General features: G+C 45.5%; 1 protein-coding gene and 1 non-coding gene across 3 annotated transcripts in view; both read left to right on the forward strand.

Moving 5' to 3' along the window:
- The first annotated feature begins 2,322 nt into the window (after positions 1-2,322).
- LOC121137378 lies at positions 2,323-2,493 on the forward strand. The gene has a single exon (XR_005874629.1). It is a non-coding gene; the product is annotated as a U1 spliceosomal RNA (small nuclear RNA).
- A 10,711-nt stretch (positions 2,494-13,204) lies between these two features.
- Positions 13,205-23,960, forward strand: part of Chn2 (chimerin 2) — a 252,893-nt gene continuing 242,137 nt past the window's right edge. Inside the window, exon 1 of one of the 2 annotated variants that reach the window (XM_021231033.1) lies at positions 13,205-13,256. In XM_021231033.1, the coding sequence (XP_021086692.1) occupies positions 13,208-13,256 (49 nt within the window). In that variant the 5' untranslated portion in view covers positions 13,205-13,207. Of the gene's footprint in view, positions 13,257-18,945; positions 19,062-23,960 lie in introns of those variants that run through there. The other variant, XM_005076808.4, reaches the window with a different exon arrangement.

Consider the following 23,960-nt stretch of genomic DNA (forward strand, 5'->3'; position numbering starts at 1 on the left):
TCACTGTGGTGTCATGGTGCAACTCTTATTTTCAGACCTAAAAACAACCACATTCTGGAGATGAAAATGTTGTATCTCATTTTACTCCTGGGAAACCATCAGGAAAACAGTGGAGTAGAGGGCAGAGGAAGGTGAATAGTGAGCACGGGAGGGAAAGGGCGAAGGAGAGGCTCTCCTCACTGAGGGTTGACGGGAGAGAGCAGGCTCTCCTCACTGAGGGTTGATGGCAGAGAGCAGGCTCTCTTCACTGAGGGTTGACAGGAGGGAGCAGGCAATGCTCACAGAGGGAGTGGCTACTTTCTGAATCTGGAAAAAAAAGACTCCTTAAATTAAAGAGGGCCCATGAGGCTTGGGAAGAAGAAATGATGGAGTCACATCTAGAGCCATTATAGGACAATGTAATGTCCCATCCCATGCTCCTTTGTCCACTGCAGCCATGTTCCCATGCCTGTCGCCTCTGCAACGGCGTCTCTGGTTCCACCACTTTTGGTTGCTTGCGTGATGCTCTGTCCTGCCATCTTACCCACCTCTCCGTTGTGCATAATGGCATAGCAAACTGCTGCGTGTCACACCATATATATATATATATATGCATGCATGGATGGATGGATTTGCTCAACAGCTTTACATACGACGAGTCATTGGTTCTGGTTTCTGAAGCACCATAAATACTGGACTGTCCCTGAGACTCATCTAGGAAATCCTGTTCTTGCCCAGAGTCAGAGTGATCTTGCTGCAGGGCGGTGGAAGTTGGGGTGAGGGGAGGCAGGATCCAAACGAGCTCCAGGCCCTGCATACCTGCCTTCCCTCTGTGCCGGTTCACAGGGCACAACCATTGGGCTTGAAGCCCACAGGCAGTGCCAAGGCCCGAGTTCTCCTCTCCCCAGTAGGGAGAACATCAGGAGCTTCAGCCATGGTGACTTCAAGCTGCAGGCCTCGCCTCCTGGCCCCCCAAGGACCAGCCTTACTCCTCAAAGACACGCTCTTTTGTCCCCATGGCCCATGATGCCATAACCGTTGCCAGTGCTACAACCCCAGTTTCCCTTCTCTCCTCTGCCATCTCTTTTTCAAGTGTCACGTTGCCAGGTCTTCCCTCAAAGCCTCCTGGGGTCTCTTGGGCTCCCCAGAGTGGCTCCAAGGTCATGAGGTGCCCGCAGTGGCTGCCATCTTTTCTCTCCTCTGGTGGGAGATTTTATCTGTGTGCACATTTACCAACATCTAACCCACTTAAAAACAACAACAACGTGTCTCCTACAGGCCAGTTAAGCTCCTCAGGAGAGGACATTGAAGGGACTCTGGACGGCCCTAGGGAGATAAACATGGCTCTCGCAGGCCCTTTTCTCCTACTCCCTCTGTCTTGCTAAAAAACCATTAGATTGCATTCTTAGAACTAGCCATTGAGGTCTGTTCCTTTACTTGGACACATTCTTATGCCATTCCTGAGGATGACTACCAATGTCCAGCAATCAAAAGCCCCCTTTGGTTCAGCTAATTAACATGTCCAATAAAAATATACATCTGCATCCTAGCCCGCTCCAACACACCCTTTTTTCTCTTCTTAAAAATTACACCTGCGAGGTTATTTGCTGCTGCTTTCCCGCCAGAGTCAGAAAGCAGCTACTTTAACTTTTCCCAGTTTAATAAAGGGTCTCTGTAAAAACAGGTGTTTGGGTGTGGTTTGTGCCTAATCCAGGGTCCGGGAGTGAACCCCCCCCACTTGCGGGGAAGGGGTGTCTCCTTCAGACTTTGCTGTTGTATCCCCAGGGACTGTGCTGTAGCTGTCTCTGAATGAGTACCTGGCATGAGTGGATTAGGGTAAAGAGTATACCATTTACAGCAAAACAACATAAACAAACAGTAATATATTAGGGACCTTGCCTGCCAAACCCGACAGGAACCTTCACCTCCACAGGCATGACTTGGTGGTCTCCTGATGACCTGGTTTTCTACAGTGTTAAAGTAGGAGAGGATCTTTGAAACGTGTGCTGTGTACTTACAGACGGAGGGTCCCTTTGACCACAGTACCTGTTTTCTTTCGACAGGTGTGTGCAGGAGGCTTGCCTGTGCTAAGTGGCATTGCCACCTGGGAGACTCCTTAGAGAGTTCTAGGCCTTCACAGAGAGTTCCATAATCACCACCCTGAAGAACCAACCCTGGCCCCAAAATTCTTAAGGAAGTTTGCTCTCTTCATTGTTTTTCTTGTCAGTGTCAGCCTCCCCGCCACACACACCCCACACACACACCCTCTGCACCTGAGTCAAGAAGGACATCCAGGACACAATGCCTGAAGCTCTGGGTTTTATGGAACAAGAGGGATTGATTATACAACCTCGCATGCTTACGAACTCATGAGCCAGACTCAACACAGGTTTCCCCAGGGTGAGGCTTATCCTTTGCACTCCAGATGTGCTGACCTCTGCAATTTCCCCAAATGCGGGGAAGCTCGACTGCAAAATTTGTGTTAGTGGGGAACTGCTTTCACGCTCTCCCCTGGGGGAAAAATAAACTATATTCGAGGCTAATAAGCTGGCTTAGTGGGCAGAGGCACTGGTATGCCTGAAGACCTGCATCTAATTCCTAGCTTTCACAAGGTGGCAGGAGAGAATGGACCCCTGAGAGGTTTCCTCAGACTTCAATACAATAAGGTGGGAAATTACCTTAAGTGCTACCAACTTGATCTAATGCCCATCCTGTTTTGAAAGCGTTAAAATAATTCAGTGTTAAGTAAGTGATGGGTCTTCTGTTATTTATATTACTTTCTTAATTTACTTTCTGACAGTGGAAATTGTCTTTAGAAGGCCATACATGTGCTTCTATGTGCTTCCATTCTTACTATTCTGAAGGCAATCTGTTTCTCCAAGGTTATCTTTTCACTAGAAAAGGAAATATTTCATGGTAAACTTTTTAAAATATCATGGGTGAATTTGAAATCCTTTTAAGGAGCTAATTGTTTGACTGTAAAAAGAATTCAAATAAATTGTTAGAAGATTTAAAATGTTAAAGCAAATAATGAGTCTAAAAAAAGATATCTTTGCTAAAACCTTGACCATTATGTTGCTATAGTTACCATATGTAAAGAGTCATTACAAACCAATAAGAACAATGGAATACCAATTAAGGGGCCCAATGGTGACTGATTAAGAGATCAGACTCTAAAGTGAGTTCTGGGCTCAAATTCAGACCCTGATGTTTGGTGTTCTTTATAAGACATGATCTACAACTCCCACATACTTCCTAGACTTAAGTTTTAAATGATAGAACAGATCAAGCATGATATTGTACACACACCTTGAATCTCAGCATGCAGGAAGCAGGTGGATCTCTGTGAGTTGGAGGCCAACCTGATCTATATAGAGAGTTCCAAGCTAGACAGTGCTGTATGAGACACTGCCTCAAAATAAAATAAAATAAAATAATGAGATGATAGTAGCATCAAGAAGAATAAGATCTCATAAGAACAATGCCAAGTGTGGTTGTGGGCTAAAAAATATAAACAATTACAAAAACTTGAGTCTCATGAGTAATCAAGCATCCAAATTAATACAGCACTTAGATACCATCTGTGTTTAGTAAATGTGAATTTAAAGATATATTCTAATTGTTAGTTTTGATACATACATGGTAAGTCTCAGACTGAATGTAAATTGAGATAGTTTTTCTCGAAGGCAATTTAGACATTTTATCAATGATTGTCAACATCTTTGTAGTCCCTGTCTCTGCTGTTCTGAGGTCAGGAGTTTGGGTGTAGCCTCCTGTGAACATCATTTGTGTAAGATATATCACCCCTGGGGCCCTGTAGAGCAGTTCAGGTGAGGCCTGACATTGACTTATTCCATTCACAGCAGTCAAGCCTATAAATATGAGCACATAGAGATGTGGGGCTTTTTCAGTGTATTTCACAAAAGCAAAAATTGTTAACATTGCACATTTCATTCAATAGAGGAATAATGAATAATAGGTTCATACAATGAAGCCATATAATCATTAAAGATCATGTTAAGAGATGGATAACACAAGGAAATACACAAGTCTACACTGTTGGGGGGAAGTCCTGTGCATTTGTCAATAAAGCACTGTTGGGCCAATAGGAATCTAGATAGGTGGGACTAGGCATTCAGGAGAACTCTGGAAAGGAGAAAGACAGAGAGTCGAGATGTAACGCCATGGGGTCGGAAGCCCGGAAACCTCTCAGGTAAGAGAAATACATAGGTTAACAATTATGGGGTAATTACTTAAGTCAGAGATAGCTAGTTAAGAAACAAGCAAGGCCAACAGCTTCATAATTAATATAGCCTCCTGTGTATTTATTTGGGACTGATGCAGCTCTGGAACCAGGCTGGCGGGAAGGCTTCTCTCAAGAAAAAGGCTTCTCTTTACACTATACCAAAGCAAAAGTGGGCTCGTTATTATTTTCAACTTTAAAGAGTAAAAATTCACTCACTAAAATCCACTTACCAATTTGGAAAGATTGAGTAATCAGACATTAATAATTACAAACTTTGATGCAGATACTGTGAGGGGGCTCCAATACAGATTTTTCCTCATGAACAAAATGTAAACTGCAAAAATCCAAGTGTTCAGCTGCAGGTCACCACAGTGGGGAGAATGACATCAATTACCAGTGGTGATAGCAATCTGACTGATTTTTTTTTAAAGTTATCAACTTCTAAACTCTGAAATGTCCATCGGAAACCTGAATTACTTTATGAAAGAACACTTTTAATAATGCAAAACTGCCATAAGTGCATTTTTCTTACTAATGTCTATTTTAATACTTTGAATATGAAATATTTTTAAATGTCAATACTCCTTTTAGAAAATGGGGAATACCATTCATTAATCACTTGGTCTTCTCCCCATTAATAAAGACAAGTAAATGCATATGCAAATTAACTGAATTTCTGTTATGAGATGGTGACAAGATGATCCACAATAGAGAATGTAATGACAGAGCTTGAAAATTGGGAGGGCAGAGAAAGGAGAAGACAGGTGTTAGATTTCCAATCTGAATGCCAGAAAGACTCACACTAATGCAGTAGGATACCGTCAATCAATAATAAAATAGCATCACAAACAATATGAAAAAACAAAGCTAGGCTTCCGTGACATGGCAGAATGTAGTGGAAGGGGAATATAACAACAGACTTGAAAATGAAAATGTATAAAGTTGTAACATTCTTCATTCTTTCTCATAAATCTTGCCAGGTTATCATGTTCAAGAAGTTGACAAATACAGTCAATATTATACACTTCAAACCCTAGGGTATTTTTGTCCAATATCACATATCTGGGTCAAAACTGAAAAAAAAGATGAGTTTAGCATTCAGGCGTTTTGTCTACAGGGTCGCATACATTCACTCGTCTGGAAATGCAAATTAGGAAAACTCAATGTCCCTCAAGATTGGCAACGTTCAATAGACAAAGCTTTCATGTCACAAGGGGGTCTGAAGCATTCAGGTTCTTGACTCTAACTTTCCCAAGGAGAATTACAACTGAGCTTATATAAAATTAAATTCACAGGGCAGGACAGAAGAGACTTATCAGACAGCGTCCCATTGTGTTAATCCTGCATCTGCCCTACCGCGTGGAAAATCAGGGCAGCCTGCTGCCTTCAAATGGCTTGGGAAACCAGAACAAAGATAAACAGTTGATTCTATAAACATTTCTAAAATTCTATTATAGGAAAGGTTCCTGGGATAATGAAGAGAGATACAAAAGTTGTGACACTGCCTCCGGGCTTTTTCAGCTGAGTGAGAGAGCAAGGCAGGAAGACAGCTGCAGGGTCTATTAAAATGCTGAACTGATCGTGAACACGGCAAGGGCTTAAGTGACAGTTCCCTAGTAAGGGGCTTCGGTCACTATTCTAGTAACCCTAGGTGCTGTTGCTCACAGCAAGGTTTGAGGACTTGCAGCCTAAGCACCACCCACTAGGTGGTGGGGAATGCAGGCCCTGGCTTATGCCAGGACCCCCTGAGCCGGCAGCTGTGGGGAGGGCAGCTCAGGGACCAATACTAACAGCTTTCCAGGTCGTGTTCATGGACTCTAAGTTTGAGAAGAAGCATTGCTCTGAAACACAGGCACCGTGATATGAGGACATAATCCATTCCATTGGTCATGATAAACCTTTAATAACATGCATTTTAAAAAATGGATAATTATACATTCTCATTATTGAAAAATTAGACATGTGGAAGAGCACAGAAGGAGAGTAGTCTTAATACATCAATACGCTGCCTAGAGATCTCAGGGGCAGAGCAGGAGACAGAGGACGAGAAAATACATGGAAAGTGTGTGTGTGTGTGTGTGTGTGTGTGTGTGTGTGTGTGTGTGTGTGTGATGGTTTTTTGTCAACTTGACACTAGCTGGGGTTATCTTGGGAGAGGGAACCTCTATCATATTGGCCTATAGGCAAGCCTGAAGGGGTGTTTTCTTAATTAAGGATTGATGCAGGACTGCCCAGTTGACTGGGGGATGCTGCCACTCCCGAGCAGGTGGTCCTGGGTTTCAATTTTCTTTTTAAATCAAGCAGAGTGATCCATGAAAAACAAGGGTAATTGTGCTGGTTACTTTTTTTTTTTTAATCAGATTGACACACATTAGGGTCATCAGGGGAGAGAACGTCTCAACTGATAAACGCTTCCTACCTGTGGGCAAGACTGTGGGTCATTGTTCTGACTGATGATGGATGTGAGGTGACCCAGTCCACTTCTGTGTGCCACTGCTAGCTTTAGGCTGTGTATGAAAGTGGGCTGAGTGAGCCAGTAAGACGCGCTCTTCCACCGTCTGCGCTTCATTTCCTGACTCTAGGGTCCTGTCCACGCTTCCCTTAGTGACGGTGCAATCCTTTCCTTTGTGAACTGTTTTTGTCCATGATGTTTTATCCCAGCAACAGCAACCAAACAGGAGAGAGACAGACACAGAGAGAGACAGAGAGACAGAGAGACAGAGAGACAGAGAGAGAGAGAATGTGTGTGTGTTAGGAAGTTTATAGAAAAGCATTCCAGGCCGGGCGGTGGTGGCACATGCCTTTAATCCCAGCACTCGGGAGGCAGAGGCAGGAGGATCGCTGTGAGTTCAAGGCCAGGCTGGACCGACAGCCTCCAAAACAATACAGAGAAACCCTGTCTCGTAAAAACCAAAAAAAAAAAAAAAGAAAAAGAAAACAGAAAAAAAAGAAAAGAAAAGCATTCCAGATATTTAGACATAGGATATATCTGTATTATAAATAATATTTAATATTGTATATTATATTATAAAATATTATAAATAAATATGTCTATGCAGATAGGATATATCATAATATGACTACATATGACGTGCACGCGTGCATGGGGTGAAGGGAGAGATCTACTCTACGTTTTGGAGACTAGGGAGTTGAGGAAGTCCTGCTGTAGACCCGGGTGAGAGGAGTGTTTGGCTCCAGTCTGAAGGTCAGCAGACTCCAGCCCCAAGAACTACGAGTCTTTCTGTTCAAATCTGCAGGCAGAAGGGAAACTGATGCCAAACCTGTCTGAAAGTACTAGGAGAACTTTCTCTCATTCCTGAAGGAAGGGTAGCATTTTTGTTCTGTTCAGCACCACATTAGGAAGGGTTCTTGACTTTACCCAGCCTGCTGACTTGAATGTTTGTCTTATCTCGAAACACCTCCAGAATAATACTTGAGCAAGGCTGTGGTTACCCTGGGACCTGTCAAGTTGACATAAATTTACTATAACATGTGAGTGTTGTGTGACAAAACTTTTCCTGGGGAGACACAACACACATCTATTCACCCCAGTTAGGGATCTCACAACAGAACAGGGTGCAGATACCATCAAAATCCAACCTTGTGAACCAATGAGATTCATTGGGGTTACTTACAAGAGTATGGGCAAGGGGTCACAGGGGCAGAAATGACTGAAAAACAGCAGCATTGCCAGGATCTGCTCCAGCATGGGTCAAAGATCAAAGCTGGGACACCGTTAAGCCCACAGGCATCTCCACAGCTGGAGTGATTGGTCTGAAATCTTCCAAGAAGTTCCGTCTCTTTCTGCATCTTCCGGGCAGCTGATCTCGTGTCAAAGCCTTGTTTACAGCTTAGCTTGGCCGGGACTTCTTTGTAACTTGGGTTTTCTGAGTCTTTGCAGCTTAGCTGTTAACTGAGATGGACTCTCAGCTTTTATTGCTTTCTCAGGCAGGGATGGACCTGCTGGATCTGGTAAGTTTCAGGGACTTCCTGAAGCTGTTTGGACTTGTGTTATTTACCTTATTCAGCTTCCAGGCTGGGTCCAATGTATTGAAAGACCCCTACCCAGGACCCCCTAGGAAAAGAAAAGCAAGGCGAAGCCGTTGCCTAGTGGAAAAACCCAGACTAGGTGTCTCACCCTCAAAACAGGATGTCTGTGATCGCTATAGCAGTCATGGGACCTGGATAATAATTGCTGAAGCGTGCTGGGAACTTTCATATGACAATGCTAGAAAACCTAGTCCTTGGCAACTACCCTGGCCCCCAATTGTGTCTGATCACTATAGCAGTCATGGGACCCGGATACTAATTGCTGAAGCGTGCCGGGGTCTTTCATGTAGGAAACCTAGTCCTTGGCAACTACCCCTGCCCCCAAGATGATCTCAGCCCATGCTTAAGTAGCCAATGAAATACCTGTTGCTATGCTGATACTTATGTAACCATTAAAATTCTATAAATATTGTACTCCTTACAAGCCCAGTATGCTCTGCACCTGAGTTGCAGTAGCATCCGCAGGCGCCTGTGTACTCAATAAATCACCTCTTGCATTTGCAGCCAGTGGTCTGGCCCCGGTTCTTGGGCAGAGGGTTCTGTTCAGTGCCCGGCGCTTTGATGCCGAGGTCTTTCAGTATCAATCTTGGAGGAAACTGTTACACAACCAAGAGTTAACTACTGTAAACATTCGAGTTTATGTAACTTGCACCCTTTCCATTTCATCCCTGGGGAATAGCAGTTCACAGGGAGGAGGCTGAAACCTTTTCATCAGAGCTTTCCCCAACACCGTTAGGTGTCTGCGGTGGGCTGGCTCAGCTGGGATACCGCCTCCTTCCATTCAAAGTCTTATTTTCATATGTTTAGAATGCATCAGAAGTTGAAGGTGTTTTTCCCAAAGCAATTTTTCTAGCCGTAGTGTGAAGTATTTCTCTGGCATAAACATCACCCTTCAACCCCATCTGAGTTGAAAATCCCATTTCTAATCTTCTTTCTGATTGAGAAATGATAGAGTGGATTTGCTGGGAAACATCTGCCTGGATGACAGCTGCCTGCCCCGAGGGAGTGGCCCTAAAGGAAGTGCAGATTGTTTAGGCTTATTCACCCAGGCATGTGTTTTAAAAATCACAGCATGGACTAAAATCTGAGGAAGAGTTGCCGCTCTTCTGACTGGAAAATTTGTGTTCTAATGTTACCTTCTATTCTCCTACTCCACTGTGGATACAGTCATACAAAGACCTTGGCAAGAATTGGACACCTTACCTTTTCTTTTCAGACCAGAGATAGGCAGATTTGGCCAATCACCATTTGCAGCCAGCTCCTTTCCCAGTATAATTTGTTTGCTAAGTCTTCCAGTCTTACCAGCATCTTCAAGCCTTACAGCATACAGCAGTGAGCTGGGAGCTCTTCCTTATCTTTTTAATACTGATCTGTGTAGTTCTCCCGTAAATTCCGCCTCGATGATTCCGGGTGTGGTCCTAGCACTGGGAGTTGTGAAAGTCCATTGGATGGTTTTGAGAAAGTACTCCGAGTTTCAAACCATAAGACCAAGGCCCTTATTGCCCAACAAGATGTTAATCACCTAACCCCTTTGAACTTCTTAGAAATGCAGGGGGAAGTCTGCCCAGACTTTCTGCATGCAAGTCTGTGCAATACCTTTAGGGGTATTAAAGCTTATATGGTTCTCTCCTATGTGATGACCCTCTACCTAGAATTGAATTCAGCTGTGGGGGTGGGGAATGTGGAAATTTAAGTGAAAATATCTCATTTATTCCATGCCTGAGTCTCCCCCACATGAAGTGACTAAATTACACCAAGTGTTCACGGCACTTTGAGGACCCAGGAAGAGGAAGTGATGCTCCAATAATATAGTTTCGGTTGTGTGCAAGGTGAGTGACAAGGATTCTCACTAGGGAGCGTCCCTTGGATCTTTGAAATCCCTTCATTTTGGGAAATAGCATCTTCATCTCCCTGACTTCATGCCTGTTCCCCTATCTGAGCCCTATAGTGCAGACCATAAATCGTTAGCTCTCAGGGAGCCTGACCTGCCCTTAAGGCTTATGTTTTAAACAACACAAAATGATGGTTCAGGTAAAAAAGGAATAAATATTTAAAGTACATAAAACATCTTTCAAACCCTTTGTATCTCATCCCAGTGAAGGCTCAAACAGGAAAATATTTACTCAGGAGCAGAAACTTCAAACAAACTGGAAGGTAAGTTTCCTTTGTGTATTCTGCAGAGACAGCCTAAGTTGGCTTGAATTGGATAAATGTGACCTTGAGACATTATTTATATTGTCTCCCTTTTTGATGTTTTGATCAACCTGTAAGTGAGGTGGCTGTGCAATTTGATTACAACACTGAGAGCTTACTGGTCTCCATTTTTTCCCACAGGAAATGTAGATTGTGAGTCCCGTTTTAGGATTGTTACAAGTGTGTGACAATGTGCCGAAGTCCTGAGCAGGCAGTAAATAATGAGAGGGGCTTTGTATCACCCGGTGACAGGGAAGTGAGTTTTTCCCAGTAGAGGACGGGTGGGAGAACATCTTTCCTTTTAGTGGGGTGTTGGGGAGCATGGACAGAGAGCTGTGCTTTTGAGTTGCTGCTCATCACTCTTAGATACTGTCACCCACTGTGGTGGTTTGAAAGAAAATGACCCCCCCCCAAGGGAGTGGAACTACTAAGAGGTGTGGCCTCGTTGGAGTATGTCACTGTGGGGGCAGGCTTTTTTTTTTTTTGAGGTCTCTTTTGCTCAAGCTTTGCTCCGTGTGGTAGACAGTTGACCTCCTGTCGCCGGTACGATGTCCGACTCGCAGTTGTTACAGTCTGCCTGCACACTGCCTTCCTCCTGCCGTGATGACAATGGGCTGAACCTCTGAAGCTGTGAGCGAGACCCAATGAAATGTTCTTCCTTTATAAGAGTTGCCATGGTGTCTCCTCACAGCAATAGAAATCCTAAGACACCCACTCTATTCTCTGCCAGGAATCAAAGTAAAAGAAAAAACACCTGCTGCATGGGCGTCATTGAGTACGGAGGAGGATTGTCAATCATCCACCTAAAGATGAGGCAGATTATCATCTCCAGCTGTGAATAACAAGGTTTTCAGATGAATATAGATCAATTAGGATCTGAACTCAGATTTATTTCCAAATCCCAGACCTGGATTATAGGTCTTACCATCTCCCTACATGGGTGACATTTTGAAGGGAATGAAAATTATTTTCCCACAAACCACAATCCTTCCAGACTCTTCTGAAGGAGCAAGTAAAGGTCCGCCACACTTGCTTTAAAGCACAAACAGTGCTGGAACTCCAGGCTTCTGTGCATCAGATACAGGTGTTGTTTTACCCAGCCATCACAAACTCTTGTCAACTGGTATTCAGAACCAGCCCCATTTTACACATCAGGAAACTGAGTTTACATTACTTGCTCAGATGACAAAAAGGTCTATTCTAGAATACACATAAAGCCTCTTCAGAATCACTTGTTCGTGTTCTTTTTCCACATAGTCTAAGACATGTATAGCAGATGGATTCTTGGCAGTAGTGGATGGGCCCAGATACTGTCTGCTGACTTTCCTTCACTGTGTATTCACTCTCCTCCTTTAGAAAAATGATTGTTTCCTTGTTGAATCTATTGCTGGCATGGGCGGGGGGAAGAAATGAATATATTGATTCCAGTTTTCTGAGGGTGAGGGTCAAGATCATAATACAATCATCATTTATTGATGTGATCTGGGATGCCCTTCTATATGCTTAGAATATGTGTTGCTATTATTGGCTGATGAATAAATCTGTTTTTTTGCTGGGCGGTGGTGGCGCACGCCTTTAATCCTAGCACTCGGGAGGCAGAGGCAGGCAGATCTCTGTGAGTTTGAGATCAGCTTGGTCTACAAGAGCTAGTTCCAGGACAGCCTCTAAGGCCACAGAGAAACCCTGTCTTGAAAAACAAAACAACAACAACAACAACCTCCCCCTCCAAATTAAGCTGTTTTGACCAATGACTAGGCAGAGTAAAGCGAAGTAGGAAATCAGAACGGGGAGAGAGAGAGAGAGAGAGAGAGAGAGAGAGAGAGAGAGAGAGAGAGAGAGAGAGAGAGAGAGAGAGAGAGAGAAGTAGCCAGTAACAATCCTAAGCCATTGGCCAAACAATTATAAATATACATTATGTCTCTGAATGGTTATCTTATAAGTGGCTGTGGCGACTGGTGGGCAGAGAGAAACTGGTCAAGTGGGACCGGGCTAGATGGAGAAAGTTTCCGTTCTCCATGTACATTGATGAGATGTTTTCTGAGAACTGTGTCACCAGGTGATTCTGTTGCTGAGGGAACATCACAGCTTATGCTCTTGTACTTACTCAATCCAGGTGGTAAGGTTAGTCCCTACTAAATATCTCTTGATTACATCCGAAGATCCAACAATCCCAAAATGTGGAAGGCTGCTGGCTGAATAATAGGGCATGCCATTTTACGTTGAGCTTTGAATTTCTGTGTAAGAATACTCCCCGAAATCATGCTAAAACTTACCATCTAGCAAACATGCAAAGCAGTAACATGGTCACTGTGGTCATTATCAGGGGTACTGGAAAAAATTGCATGTACTGTATTTCTGTCTCACTGGTAGAAAAGGTAGCAGGCTGTGTTGCATTTTCATAGCAGTTACATGCCCACATGATAATGGTGGGTGAACTGGCCCCTTTATAGTTCCTATGGGATCTCTACCATGCATGTAGTCTGTGACCAATAGAAATATTGCTGTGTGGCACATGTCTTTGTGTGCATACTATTTAGTTTATTCCCTGGGCCAATAAGCTCAAATTGTGGCTGAGAAAATGTCAATTACCTAGAAAATAGCTTTTGACACTTGATTTTAGATGTTTTGTTAAACAATAAAAGAGCCAACTTTCCAGCTGAAAGACATTTTCATCAATGTGGACGACACCTGTGATTTCCCATATAGACCACTCTAGTGTAAGCAGATTTCAGGTGACGCATGAGGACCTCAGAAAGCAGGATCGGGCCTTGTACTGTGAGGGCCCAAGGTAAGGATATGGTTTTCCTCATATATTTATTTATTCCATGGGTATAGCACACCCCTCCACACAGTATGTGCTTAATAAGTTTCCCGAGTGGATTATATAATGCATGAATAGATGAACAAGTAGCAGAGAAGGTGCCTTTAGAGACTCAAATTCTGGCAGGAAAGGTAAAAGTAGCCAGAGGTACCCCTCAGAACACACACACACACACACACACACACACACACACACACACACACACACACACACACACAAACCCTCAGTCCGCACTTGGCCCACTGCAGGCTTGGAGCTTTCTTTACTTGAGTTTATCTTAGATTTCTCTGAGGACAGTGAGGGCAGAAAGTTTTATGGTTTTTTTTTTTTTCGAGACAGGGTTTCTCTGTGGTTTTGGAGGCTGTCCTGGAACTCACATTGTAGACCAGGCTGGCCTCGAACTCACAGAGATCCGCCTGCCTCTGCCTCCCGGGTGCTGGGATTAAAGGCGTGCGCCACCAACGCCCGGCAAGTTTTATGGTTTTAAAATGTTGGGATACAAAATCACAATGTGCAGTGTGCTGATGAAGTCTCTGTCTCTTGTTAAAGAGAGGGTAGCGAGAGAGAGAGAGAGAGAGAGAGAGAGAGAGAGAGAGAGAGAATGAGGTGTGTGTGTGTGTGTGTGTGTGTGTGTGTGTGTGTGTGTGTGTGTGTGTGTTGCTCACTGGCAGAGTGGTCACACTGGACTCTGGAGGCATTGCCTCCCCTGAGCAGCACTAACTTGCAGGGACATCTGTGCCTGCAGCGTGTGGATCTCCACTAGGGGTCTCCAGCAGCTGGCGATTTGCAGCGGCAATGGGTTTGCAGGCAGCCTCTTTGTCTGCACCCCAGGTGTGGACTCTTCTTTGTTCCCTGACTGGACTGTTACCTGCCCTGGGAGCCAGCTGTGTGCTCATGGTACCTTCTAAGTCCACTGAGGGCTGTCAGCCTCTGCCTTCGGTTGACTTTCTGCTCTCTGAGAAAAGCCAGTGTTTTTCTAGCAGGGGTAGGTATCTTATATAGGAAACAAGACTTGAAATAGTTCTTCCAGCAAATTATGTTGATGATGAGGAATTGACAGCAAAGGGGCCGCTTTTCAGGCCAGAGTAATTTGCCATAAAATATTTAAAGCTGCTTGACGAACAGCCCCACAATTCTCTCGTGAACACCGACCGCTGGATTAATCCTGGAAGTAAGGACTATTTCATTCTGTGTTTAGCATAGTGAAAGGGAATGACCTCTGAGAAACACCCCGAATGATTGCTGAGGGCAGCTCCACACGCTGGGACATTCACCCTGCGGTATGTTCTGTCTGCTTCAAACTTCAAAGGAACACTAAAATGAAATAACAGATTATAGTAATGTAAGAATACCCTGTGAGCAATAAATTACAGGAGTGGTAACAGTCCCTGCTGACGGAGAGACAGGGCATGGACTACAAACATTTACGTCATTAGATGTGACTCTTGTTTTTACCACTTCATTTTGTCTTGCTCAAGGTTTGAGTGTCCTCACATGCCTGTCCACTGCCCTTTGTGCCCAGAGGTGTTACTCATCACTCAGTGGTCACAGCCAGAGAGGCAAAAAGTCATTCAGTTCATTGCTCACGTATTCAGAAAATACCTCTTGATGGCTGCTGTGTGCATGGCGTGATATATTACACAAAGGATAGACAGGGGACAACCTACCCCCTTCCCCACCCCTTCCAAAAGAGCTTTGAATGACAGGGGAGAGAAAATTGTCCCCACACTAGCATTGCCATTAACAGAAGGTGGACCTGTGATCTGCCCACAGGGAGGTGCGGCATACTGAGGGCTTTCCACAGAAGAGCTGGCTGGGGAAGAAGATTCTCCGGACAAAGCGCATTCTGGGTGAACTTTCGCCATAGCCCCCACAACAGGGAGGACCTGGACGGAGACTAGCACTGATAGCTCCAAGGTACATAGGCACAGTGAGAGGAGACAGCAGGAAGATTAGAAAGGGAAGCAGGTTTTAAGGAAGGGGCCTGTTCAGCTGCCCTGGCTTCACACCCAGTAACCTAGGCCACAAGGGAGGTTGCTTTATGAATTACTGATTTGGTGATAAAATCTACAATCAAGTTATAGCTAGGGGATAGTAAGATAGTCATTTGTCCCCAAGCCTGATGACCTGCGTTCAATTCCTGGATCCACATGGTAGAAGGAGAAAACTTGATTCGTGCAAGTTGCCCTCCTGTGCAAGCATGTATGTGGATACACACTTACATGCATAAACACTCATGCACACAGGTGCGTACACACATATGCATACCCATATAAGCATGCATGCATACATATACATGCATACACACATACAGGAATACATCCCAAATAAATATAAATAATACAAAAGAAAGTAGACGAGTGCTGAGTTAAACCAAATGGCAATTTTAAGCTTTGTATCAGACCACATTGACAAATCTTCCTTTGCCCATGGATCTTTTATCATTTGGTGGAAGATGCAGTATCTAAGAAAATTGTACCAGATTACATTAGAACTTAACAACTCTCAGATCTTCGTAGCATCAATATTCTCATTTCACCAGCAACAGGGATTTTGCCATTCAGAAGTGAATAGAGTGCATGAGTGAAGGTGTTATTATTTCACTTGGGGAAACATGTCAGAAGGCCCACCATTGGTTCTTGCGCCTACTGACAAAAGGACTTAGCACTTTGCTTCGGTTCTTGCTTGTTAATTTATGGCACTAAACATCTAGTAGAGCCCCTTGGCCTTTGAGCTAGAGAAAGTGGATCTTGGTCATGAGCAGCTAAGCCTGCTGCGTTTTCTCTGCTGACTATGCTTCAGTAGTCCCAAGTAGCCACCAGCTTTTCAGTGTCAGTTCAGAAACTGGCACTCCATCTTCGTTTTTCTAAACAACAGGCTCTGGGCTTACCATTCACTTCCTGCCACCAGCGGGGTCTCACTCAAGAATCTCTGTCTTCTGCCTGTGTACTGCACAGGGCTACCCGTGGTGCCTTCACAGTGGCTCCATCCCTTCATCTATCCGGAGTAATAAAAATAATCTTGTTCATTGGGCCATACTTTGCTTTCTTAAAAATAATCACTTATTATTTTACTTATATGAGTGTTTCATCTGTGTGTTTGCATGTGATACCCACAAAGGTCAGAAGAGGGTGTTGGAACTCCTGAAGCTGGAGTTAAAGGTGTTTGTGAGTCACCATGTGGGTGCTAGGACCTGAACCCAGGTCCTGTACTAGAACAACAGCTCCTAATGCTGAGCCAACTCTCTAGCCCGCACACTTTTCTCTTGTTACTAAAGTTCTGTGAAGGCAAATATTATAATCTGCCCAAACAGAACCAGACTTTCTGTGAAGTTCACAATAAATAATGAAGCCCATCACTTACTGCTCAATTTGGGGCATAAAAAGAGATAATCTTTGGGCCACAAATGAGACATTACCTCAGTAAATAAGCCACTGCTGGTTAGTTATCTCCAGGAGAGAAAGCAAACATCGTTCAAACCATTGATTCCATAATTCAGGTGAACAACTTACAACCACTCCTTGAATACAGTGTTTATGCCTGGTCCAATGTGGATCCACCTAGTATTGTTTTTACACTTAACAACACTCCATATTATCAGTTAGGGAAGTGGAGAAACGGCCTGAATCGTTTGCTGACATCTTAGATGAATAGGTAACAGAACCAAATTTGGAACTGCGATGCTGGTTTTCTTCGAAGTTCAGGTGGCAACAATCCTGCAGAATGATCTAGTCATGTCTATCATCTAAAGGTCTGGAGGACTTCGTAAATCACTAGCGAAACAACTAAATCTCATGTTGTGTCTTGACCTCCGAGTGTCTAAAAGTGCTACTCTCACGGAGGACAAGGGTATGCTGAGCAGGTGTATGTCCCCAACCAGATGAGGTGGCACTGCCCTCCAAAAGTGGGTGGGAACAGTGAGACTTGGCAGCATTGGGGTCCAGTTTCTCCCTAGAGGCCCTCAGGCTCTTTAGCAAGTCGTTTCTTTTTTCTTAAACAAACCAACAAACAAAAAATGGGCAGGGACAACTTGTTGGGCAGTCACACTGGGATGTTATCCTGGAGGGGGATTTTAAAATACACTTTAAATCAAGTAGAAAATGTGACACGAGCGCACATTGCGATCATTTAACGTTTATTATTCTCTGTACATGAGGTCGTCTGCGGATGCGGAGGCCCCCCGGGAATGGCTGCTGTCTTTGAGTCACTCCTGATAATTTTCAAATGGACTATGCCCTTTTAGTCATGTTTTGCAAAACCGCGCTGCTCCCAATGCGAACACTTCCCGTTTTGCTCTATAATGAGAGTACTTTCATTCCTTTAATGTTTGCTTTTTCCTTTGATCTAACAATTTCTGTTCAAATTTCACAGTTTTCTGTAGCTTCAGGATTGAAAGAACCGATTACCCTGCTGGGAGCATGAAAAGGATTTTTTAAAAAGTCTGCATGACATTTCCTCCCAGGGAAATTAATTTAGGTTTAAATACAGGAGGATGGCACGCACCTGCTCCAGCCTTTCTCTCACACACCTAGGCAGTTCCTTCTCCTGAAATGGTACAGTTGCACCTGCAGCAGAGGCTGGGTCTTTTGTGGGTATCCTTCCAAGGGATAAAGGACCTCTTTCTTTGTGTAAGTCTGATGCCACCTTTGGGATGTCTCTATTTTTTTTTTTGAAGACCAGTCTCGGAAGCCCAGTGGACTTTCTGGGCATGGTCCCTGCCAGTGGTTGGGGTACTTAGGTGTAGCCAGATTCGCTCCCCGGGTGCTTTAGGAGACTGTTCTTTGGCAGAGCAGGGGACCTTCGGCTCCTAAGCAACAAAGGACAAATTGGAGGTTGGTGGAAGGGACGCTCCTCAGCCTCTGTGGCATCCTGGCCTGTTTCTGCCCTGCACCTAGCCCTCAGTGACTCCGCCTTCGCCTTCTGAATTCCCCACCTCCCGCTGTGTGGCTGCTCCAGAGCCCAGAGCTTGCTGGAGTCCCACTACCTTCTTCCTAGGACCCCCCAACCCATCCCCTTCTAACCCGGGAAGCAGCGCTGTACACTGCTGCTCGGCCCGTCTTGAGTCCCTGGCGGCTTGCCCAGCACCTCGGGGCAAGCTCCCAGTCCACTCGGTCCCCACCCCGTGGTCTGCAGCCTCCCCCTGCAGCCAGGGACTCTGGAGCTGTCAAGCCGGCAGAGCCAATTCAGCCCGGAGCGCCGGCGTTCCTCTCCTTCCTTTGTGTGCGCGCGCGAGCCGAGCTGGGGCGGAGGGAGAAGGGGGAGGTCGCTGTCTATCAGTCTCCCCCGCCTTTGCCCGGGCCACTCGAAGTGCGGCGACGGAGGCGGGATCCCCCTCGAGAGCCCGTGCAGGGAGCCGCTGGGCACCCAGGTTCCAGTCGCACACAGGGAGTGGGCCCGCGGTGGGGAAGGAGGGGACGGTGAGACCTGCGGTCCCATCCTCCCGGCCGGCCGCCTCGGCTTCGCTGCGCCCCTGCCACCCCGACGCCCGCAGCGGAGCGCGCCCAGGCGCCGAGAGGGACGGCGAGCACGAATAAATAGCGGCGGCGGCAGCGCGTCATCTGGCGGAGCAGGAAGTGCAGGCAGAGTCCGGAGGCCGGTGCTTCCCGCGCGTCCCCAGGACTTTGCCATGGGCTGGGGGCCGCGCAGGCTGCGAGCGGCCGGCCAAGGGCAGCGGCGACGCCGCCCGCACTGTGACTGAGCGAGCGGCGACGAACGGCGCCGAAATGGCAGCGTCCAGCAACTCCAGTCTGTCCGGCTCCTCCGTGTCCTCCGGTGAGTTTCAGTGCGCGGTCGCCCGTGCAGGGATGGAGAATCTACCTGTGGCCGTCCCGCCTGCTCTTGGAGAGCGGCGCGGGACAAGGGCGTCCCACGGGACACTTGTTAGGGTGGTCCGCATCCTGGTGCCCCAGCACCTCGGCGCCTGACCTGTGACAGTGCAGAGTTGGGACTCGGTGGTGTCCTAGGCGTGCGGACCAGGGGTCTGGGGCTCCCGGAGAGCGAAAGCAGCCGGGCAGCCTCGTACTTTCTGCACAGCTGGAGCAGGGGCTGGCGGCTCGAGGAAGGTGAGGGCGAAGCTAGGCGCCCGACCTGTCTGCCTTGTTGCCTGATACCGTTGATACCCAGAGCCAAGGATGCAAACCCTTGCTCCTTGCAGACTCGGATTTCTTTGTTTGTTTCAGAAATTAGCTCCTTGGAGACACTTGCTTGGGGCATGGGTTTGAGAGAGCAAGCTCTTCTTGCTGAAGTGAGATTGTGGCATGGAGGTCGAGCCCAGGCTCTCGGATTCCTTCTGGCATATTTACTGTGTGTGTGTGTGTGTGTGTGTGAGAGAGAGAGAGAGAGAGAGAGAGAGAGAGAGAGAGAGAGAGAGAGAGAGAGAGAGAGAGAGAGAGAGAGAGAGAGAGAGAGAGAGAGAGAGAGAGAGAGAGAGAGAGAGAGAGAGAGAGAGAGAGAGAGAGAGAGAGAGAGAGAGAGAGAGAGAGAGAGAGAGAGAGAGAGAGAGAGAGAGAGAGAGAGAGAGAGAGAGAGAGAGAGAGAGAGAGAGAGAGAGAGAGAGAGAGAGAGAGAGAGAGAGAGAGAGAGAGAGAGAGAGAGAGAGAGAGAGAGAGAGAGAGAGAGAGAGAGAGAGAGAGAGAGAGAATGTGTGTATGTGTGTCTCTCTGTGTGGTGGAGACTCTAGACATGTTCTTATACTACTCTGTAATTTTACTTTCAGGGCTTCTGATTTTTGTCTGTGTTAAGTGTAGTTGGGTGAAAGAAGGGCTTTCAGCTTTTCTATGGCTGATCAGCAGGTCTAATTGAAGAGAAAAAAAGATAATGAATATAAAGGCATAAGAATCAATGGAGGCAGCCCCACTGGTTTCTGAACATGACAGGTTTCTAATCAGAATGATGCATTAGACACAGTTCCACTACCATTTTGGTCACTGAGAACTTTAATAAGAAACCCTGAAGGGATGGCTGCTAAGACATTTGGTGTAGTATACAGAATTCAAGGGTCAGGATGCTCTTGAAGTCCCAGAGGGAATGCTCAGTGTACTAATTGTGTACAGTGTCCTGTTGTATTCTTTTTATTCTTCTCCAAAACTCTGAGTGGAGGAGAGACCCAGCACATCTATGGATGTGTAACTAATGAAATCCTAAACACAAGGTAGGGCTGTGACCAAGGTTTGACTGTTATGTGGCACAAGGTGTTTTCCTGAAAGGTATCCACTATTTTGGGGGGTGGGGCAGGGGAGGATGGGGGATCAGGTTTAGTTGCAAGGAGCTGACACTTCCTTTAATGACTGTTGACAACTAATAAAAACAGCATTGTTAGGTGTCCTGTAGTTTGAGCTGCTGGCGGTAGGGGCTGGTGGGCAGAGCAGTCAGCTCCTATTAAGAGCAGCAACAAGTTGACCGCCTGTGGTTTTAATTCTGAGAACTCAGCAAATGCTACTGCTTATTTTTAGTACCCTCAAACCACTGCTGCAGCGTTTCAATTCATTTTGGTTGACTAACATTGAATTTAAAATGCAGAGCCATTGGCTTCCTATTAGCACATGGTTGGTTCTCCCTCTCCGAAGACTGCCCCCACTGAATGAACTGAAGGGGAAGAGCTAGCAAAGGGACACACTGGGAAAGGACGCAGAGACAGTAGCATTGCAGGATGCACTAGAGGCATGGATTACAGATGGTGTGGCATCTGAAATTTTGGATCTCGATATAGTTTAAGCAGCCTGATTGGAAAATCCTAACTCAGCCCTGGGAAGATTCTGCTGCTCAGAGAAGCCAGGATGAGCTTCAGAGGGTGGTAATTGTTTTGCAGATAGGGGAGGCATGCTTACCAATCCTTTCCTTCCTCTTCTTATGGACCGCTGTTTTAATCCTGTTGGAAACTGGGAGATTGCACGAAATCAGAAATGCAAAGAGTGGACGTGAATCTACTTGCCATTTCATGTAAATCAACCTGACCTGTGGGGCTTATGCACCTTAGTTCACCAATTCATCTGACACTTTGTCTTGCAAAATATGGAATCATAGTTCTTTATAAGCACATTTACCATTGTAGTAGATAATGAATAATTCAGAGACATAAGCAATTCACACCTGTGAGAGGTGTTGAGCAGCAAAGAATAGAGCTTGTTTCTCGGAGCAGCTGGGTTCTCTCAGGCAGAGGCCTGAGTCTGAGAAAGTAGGGCACTCCATGAACCCATTAGTCACCGGGCTGAAGGGCCCACTGTGGGCCAGGCTTGAGCTTCAAGGCTTAGCAAGGGAGATAATTCTAGCTTTTTTTGTAGCTCCAAACTTCTGAGGTCATCGCATTTGAATTCTGGCTCCACTGCTGACCAGTGAGGCATCTTGAGGTGGGTTACTTAATATTTCCTAGCCTCAATTTCCTCATTAAGTCAGTATGCTGAGCTTTGGACACAGGACCTAATGCATAAGAGTGCAGAGGCTGAAGAGACGGCTCATTGCTTAGGAGAGATCGCTGTTCTTCTGGAGAACCTGAAAGCTCACAGTAACCTGTTACTCCAGCTCCAGGGTAGTGCAGACACGTGCGTGCGTGCGTGCGTGCACATAACACACACACCTTTAAAAAAAGAATGGTGCGAACAGATTGTCTTCTTGAGGAATGAAATGAAGGCTCTCAATGGCTCCAATCATAGGTGCTGCAGTAAACTCAGTGCCCAGTGCACATGAAACACATTTCTTCCCTCGTATGCTGAATTTGATCTTGAGTTTGGGATCCACCAATGAAACATTTATTGAGCTTATACCAGGTTTCAGACATAACTGTGAGTGTTTGTATGGAAAAGATGACTTTAGAATCTTCCTTGAGACACAGCAGCAGAGATAGGCAGCAACCCTTAGTCTAGAGTGATATAACACATCCTGTAAAGGACTGTGCAGGGCAGGGGAGTGATTGCTTCAGCTGGAGTGGCCAGTGGAGGTGACACAGGGTTAGGCATTGACACAAAATGCAGGCAGAGAAAAAGGCATTTCAGGAAGAGGGAGAACTTAGGCCAAGGCCTGGAGATGGGAATGTTTCTGACTTTCTTTTGTGTTTCTTGGAGCATTGATCCTTTTCTCTGGTGGGTGGTGTAGTAGTTTAGGGCAGAAGACCTGAATGGGTTGGAGCCAAGGGGCACCACAAAGTCACACTATGCAACAGAGCTCACATGGAAGGTTTGTTGGGGGGGAGGTGCAGAGGCAGCTAGCCTCTGAGCTAGAGCAGAAGGAGAGAGGGGGCAGGAAGGGCTTACCTTTTATAAGGGGATATATATATATATATATATATATATATATATATATATATATATCTTGCATGCCCATGGGGAGAGTGCTCTACTTAGTGGTGCAGCAGCTACGGTATCACATCTTGGCTGCTGGTGCTGAAGTGGCCTACTAGGTCCCTGGGAGCAGGCCTGACTGGAGGCTTTGATGAACTTGGACATCTGAGTCCTAGAAAAGGAACATCTGACTTCTGCAGGGTCCCAATATGGGAGCAGCTGAGAGTGAATGGAATTTGCTGGTGTCTGCGAGGAGGGAACTACAGTGATTTATTTAGCATATGCTCGAAGTTCTCCAATTTGAATAGTCTCACTTTCTGTTGTTTAATGACATCAGCCAAGTGCGTCTTTATGCCTGTTACTAACTGACATATAACTAAAGAAACTATCAGGCTAGCATTAACTTTAAAAAATACATTTACGAGATCTCTTCAGAATTTTCTTCTGGAGATTTCAATTATGTGTCAAGGAATTGGCATGCCTTTGTTTTGATGATGGCTGCTGATAATTAAATTTCACAATCACCTAGAATGGCAAGAAGGTTTGATTCCTTTTATTATTTTAAACTGTCCACAGATGCACAGAAATCAGTATCTTCAAGGTTTTAATATAGCCCGGGGGTACTTAATTATATCCAAAAATAAACTGTCTGATTTGACAAGCAGTTTTCTTAATAATCATGGGTCACATTTGCTTTTATAATTAAAATAAGAACTTTTCGCTTAGTAGTAATGTGATTGCCAAATGGATAACTTCACAATCAAGAAGAGAAAAGCAGCCTATGTAATGTAGTAAACAAATGAGATATTTTCTAGTAACTGAATAAATTAGAATATTAGCTATTAAAGAGGCCCCCCGGAGCCGGGCAGTGGTGGCGCACGCCTTTAATCCCAGCACTCGGGAGGCAGAGGCAGGTGGATCTCTGTGAGTTCGAGGCCGGGCTAGACTGACAGCCTCCAAAACAATACAGAGAAACCCTGTCTCATAAAAACCAAAAAAAAAAAAAAAAAAAGAGCCCCCCCCATAAGAATTTAACAGTTTTGGAAACATAAGCACATGACATTATTAAAAGGCAGCTGATCATTTTTATAAAAGGAAAAGGGTAAAAATCAGCATAGTGTCCAGTCATCAGCACCTTAACTGAAATTGCATTCTTGTGCAAACTGAGGTATTATTTATGTGGACTTTACAGAGCGTTATTGAGGGCGGGGAGGTGGTGCTGTTTCCTGCTGTTACTCTGGAAACAGGAAGCAGAGGTGTTTCTTGTCATTGGGAGGCAATGCCCATTGACATACACAAAGTCTTCTCTACGCTGAGATGCAGAGGGAAGGCCTGGGCTTTGGTGTGGCAACCACTGACGTGTGGAGGTAATACTTGCATGGATCTAGTGTCTGCCAAG

Source organism: Mesocricetus auratus, unplaced genomic scaffold (genome assembly GCF_017639785.1).
Source record: "Mesocricetus auratus isolate SY011 unplaced genomic scaffold, BCM_Maur_2.0 Super-Scaffold_100676, whole genome shotgun sequence".
NCBI classification, from domain to species: domain Eukaryota; kingdom Metazoa; phylum Chordata; class Mammalia; order Rodentia; family Cricetidae; genus Mesocricetus; species Mesocricetus auratus.